This window comes from Portunus trituberculatus, chromosome 31 (assembly GCF_017591435.1).
Source record: "Portunus trituberculatus isolate SZX2019 chromosome 31, ASM1759143v1, whole genome shotgun sequence".
Classification (NCBI taxonomy): domain Eukaryota; kingdom Metazoa; phylum Arthropoda; class Malacostraca; order Decapoda; family Portunidae; genus Portunus; species Portunus trituberculatus.
Window position 1 is genome coordinate 9,671,346 of NC_059285.1, and position 2,500 is coordinate 9,673,845.

The 2,500-nt window shown below is 35.3% G+C and overlaps 1 protein-coding gene across 1 annotated transcript in view; it reads right to left on the reverse strand.

The window, feature by feature from the left end:
- Window positions 1–13: 13 nt before the first annotated feature.
- The window catches only part of LOC123511224 (aldehyde dehydrogenase family 16 member A1-like), a 50,875-nt gene continuing 48,388 nt past the window's right edge, over window positions 14–2,500 (reverse strand). Inside the window, exons 14-15 of the mRNA XM_045266921.1 lie at window positions 2,481–2,500; window positions 14–1,243 (exon numbers count right to left, since the gene is read on the reverse strand). The exon at window positions 2,481–2,500 is cut by the window's right edge and continues 87 nt beyond it. Coding sequence (XP_045122856.1) covers window positions 1,051–1,243; window positions 2,481–2,500 — 213 coding nt within the window. The 3' untranslated portion in view covers window positions 14–1,050. The remainder of the gene's footprint in view (window positions 1,244–2,480) is intronic.

Genomic DNA, 2,500 nt, shown 5'->3' on the forward strand with positions numbered 1-2,500 from the left:
TCACATTAGAATATTTTTTTTTTCAAATATAAGTAGTTTATTCAACATACTGCAACAAATTTAAGCATTATAGCTCTTACATTGTACAAAAACAATTACAGACAGCAGTAGTAAAAAGCTTACTATGGTGTGATGCATTAAAACTCCATTGAAGGTTCACTTGTACTTTTGATAAATGTCACTGTCACTCCACTCTGCTGCAAACAGTTATCTAAAAAAGTATTTTGAACAGTGTGAACAAGTGTGCATTACAGATGTTGCTTAATTGGAAACTGAGTTGACATAGTTCAGATGGTGTGTATCATTATGCCACTTGAAGGTTTCTGATGTTTAATGGGTATGAATGAACCAGTACATCATATTAAATTATGCATTTTAGTAACCAACAGTGGGACATGGCAGTAAAAGGATACTGTTTTATGTTAATTGATTTTAAATTCACAAATTTAGAAACTTAGTTCTTTACTTGAAATGTGTATTTTAAATATTTTTCCTAATCATTACTTATATATATAAAGAACACATTTTTAAAATTTTTTGTTATGAATTAGACTAATTTTGCAAAAATCTACCAGAACATGTATGCTTATTAATTATTAACCTGAATCAAATTATGTATGCATATCAACTAAAGTAATGACTTTAGTTTAATACTATTCATCAATAACTGGGAGACAAATTGTAGCCACCTTTAATTTTTTAGTTCAGCTGGCACTATATGAATGCTGTACATGCATTGATCCCACACAAAAACTAGGATTTAAAAACTATTTCCCATAATCTCCTTAGCAATATAATGTGACAATAAATGTCACTATGGCACTAAATACTTGCCTTGATGATTATCACTTTGGCAGTGTGTAACTGAATCACATCAATTGCTGTTGTCAGTTGCTATGCCCGTAATACCTTAATGAAAACTTTTTCTTTTTGCTCTCTTTTTCTGTGACACTCAAAATATGTATGAGGATGCCCACCAGTTTATCATTTCATGAGAGGATTTTTTTCTTATATCTAACAACATGGATGGTCTATAAATATTTGAGCACATTAGTTGGCAAAGATATCCCCCATAGTGAGCCAGATGTTCTTGACCTGTGTTGCATGGTACAGGAATTCCTCCCCCTCTCCTTCCTCTCGGCTGAACCAGTCTCGCTGAAGGCCATAGTTTACCCATGTCCTCTTGACATTAACAGCTGAAGTGTGTTCCACAAAGGTAGACCCTTCCAGGGAGCCAAAGTACCTACACAAACAAATAAAGATTGTCAGCTACACCCAAGAGTTTACTGTTCAAGATACTATAACAGTATCTTGAACAGCATGTATTTGTGTATGCCTTCATACAAATACATTTTCTAATACATGTAGTATGTTTTGGAGACTAAAAACAAAAAGCTGGTTCCCTTGAAATCATTACCTTCTACTTCATCAGTATTCCCAACAGGACTTTAGTGCCACATAGGTTATTAATAATTATAATAATAAATGTATCATAGTCATCTTAATATACAGGCAACCCCCGCTTTAACGGAGGTTCACACGACGAAATTTCACTACAACGAAGATTTCATTTTACTACCATCTGCTCATTTAACAAACACTAAACTCGCTTTAACGAAGTTTTATCCAGATTATTTTTTCCAAGTTTGAAAGCCCCGTATCATGCAAGCCGACAGGCTTTTGAATATCCCAACGCCTCTTGAGGACAACACGCGCACCACTCACTCTCCCTGTTCAAAACAATAACGGCGTCAGCAGCAGCTCGTCTTCCCTTGCTCAACTTACCACCAAAACGCCCTGCAACGACCCCTAGCGTTGCTAAGAAAACCAGAAAGTCTCTTACTCTGGAAGTGAAGCTGGATATTATTCACAGACACAACAGGTGAGAAAACTAATAGCATTGCTCGCAACCATCTTGACTCCATCTACTGTTTCTACTATTTTTCAAGTCAGCAGACTCTATTAAGAAGGCAGGTGAGACCGTATCTTCCTTGCAAGCTAAAAAAAAAAAAACACCTGAACTTGTGACTCTACAATGGATAAAAAGGAAAGCCTTGTGGAAATGTGGTACATAAGTTTTGTATGTGATACAATAATGCGCCCTTTGTTTACATTCCACAGGTTGCCGGTTAGTGTCTTTCCCGTTTCACTCTACCTCCTTTCATAAATTTAAGATCATCAACATTATAAAATTACATACATATATACATTAGTGTACATTATAATGACTTAAATTAAACTGCCTAAATGTTTAACTTCATCATTTTTACTTTCATTAAACCATTCACTGTACTATGATACACTCGCTTTGTTTACTCGCAATGCAAGTTCAAGTCAGAGGTTAAACTTGTTATAATCGGTTCACTTAACGAAGGTTTTTTTAGGAACGTAACTCCTTCGTTAAGTGGGGGTTGCCTGTGTTTCATACTATAAGTTTCAACTGAAAGTCAGTAATAAGTCAGATTATTTCCAAGACTCACCACATGGCCTGGACGTCATG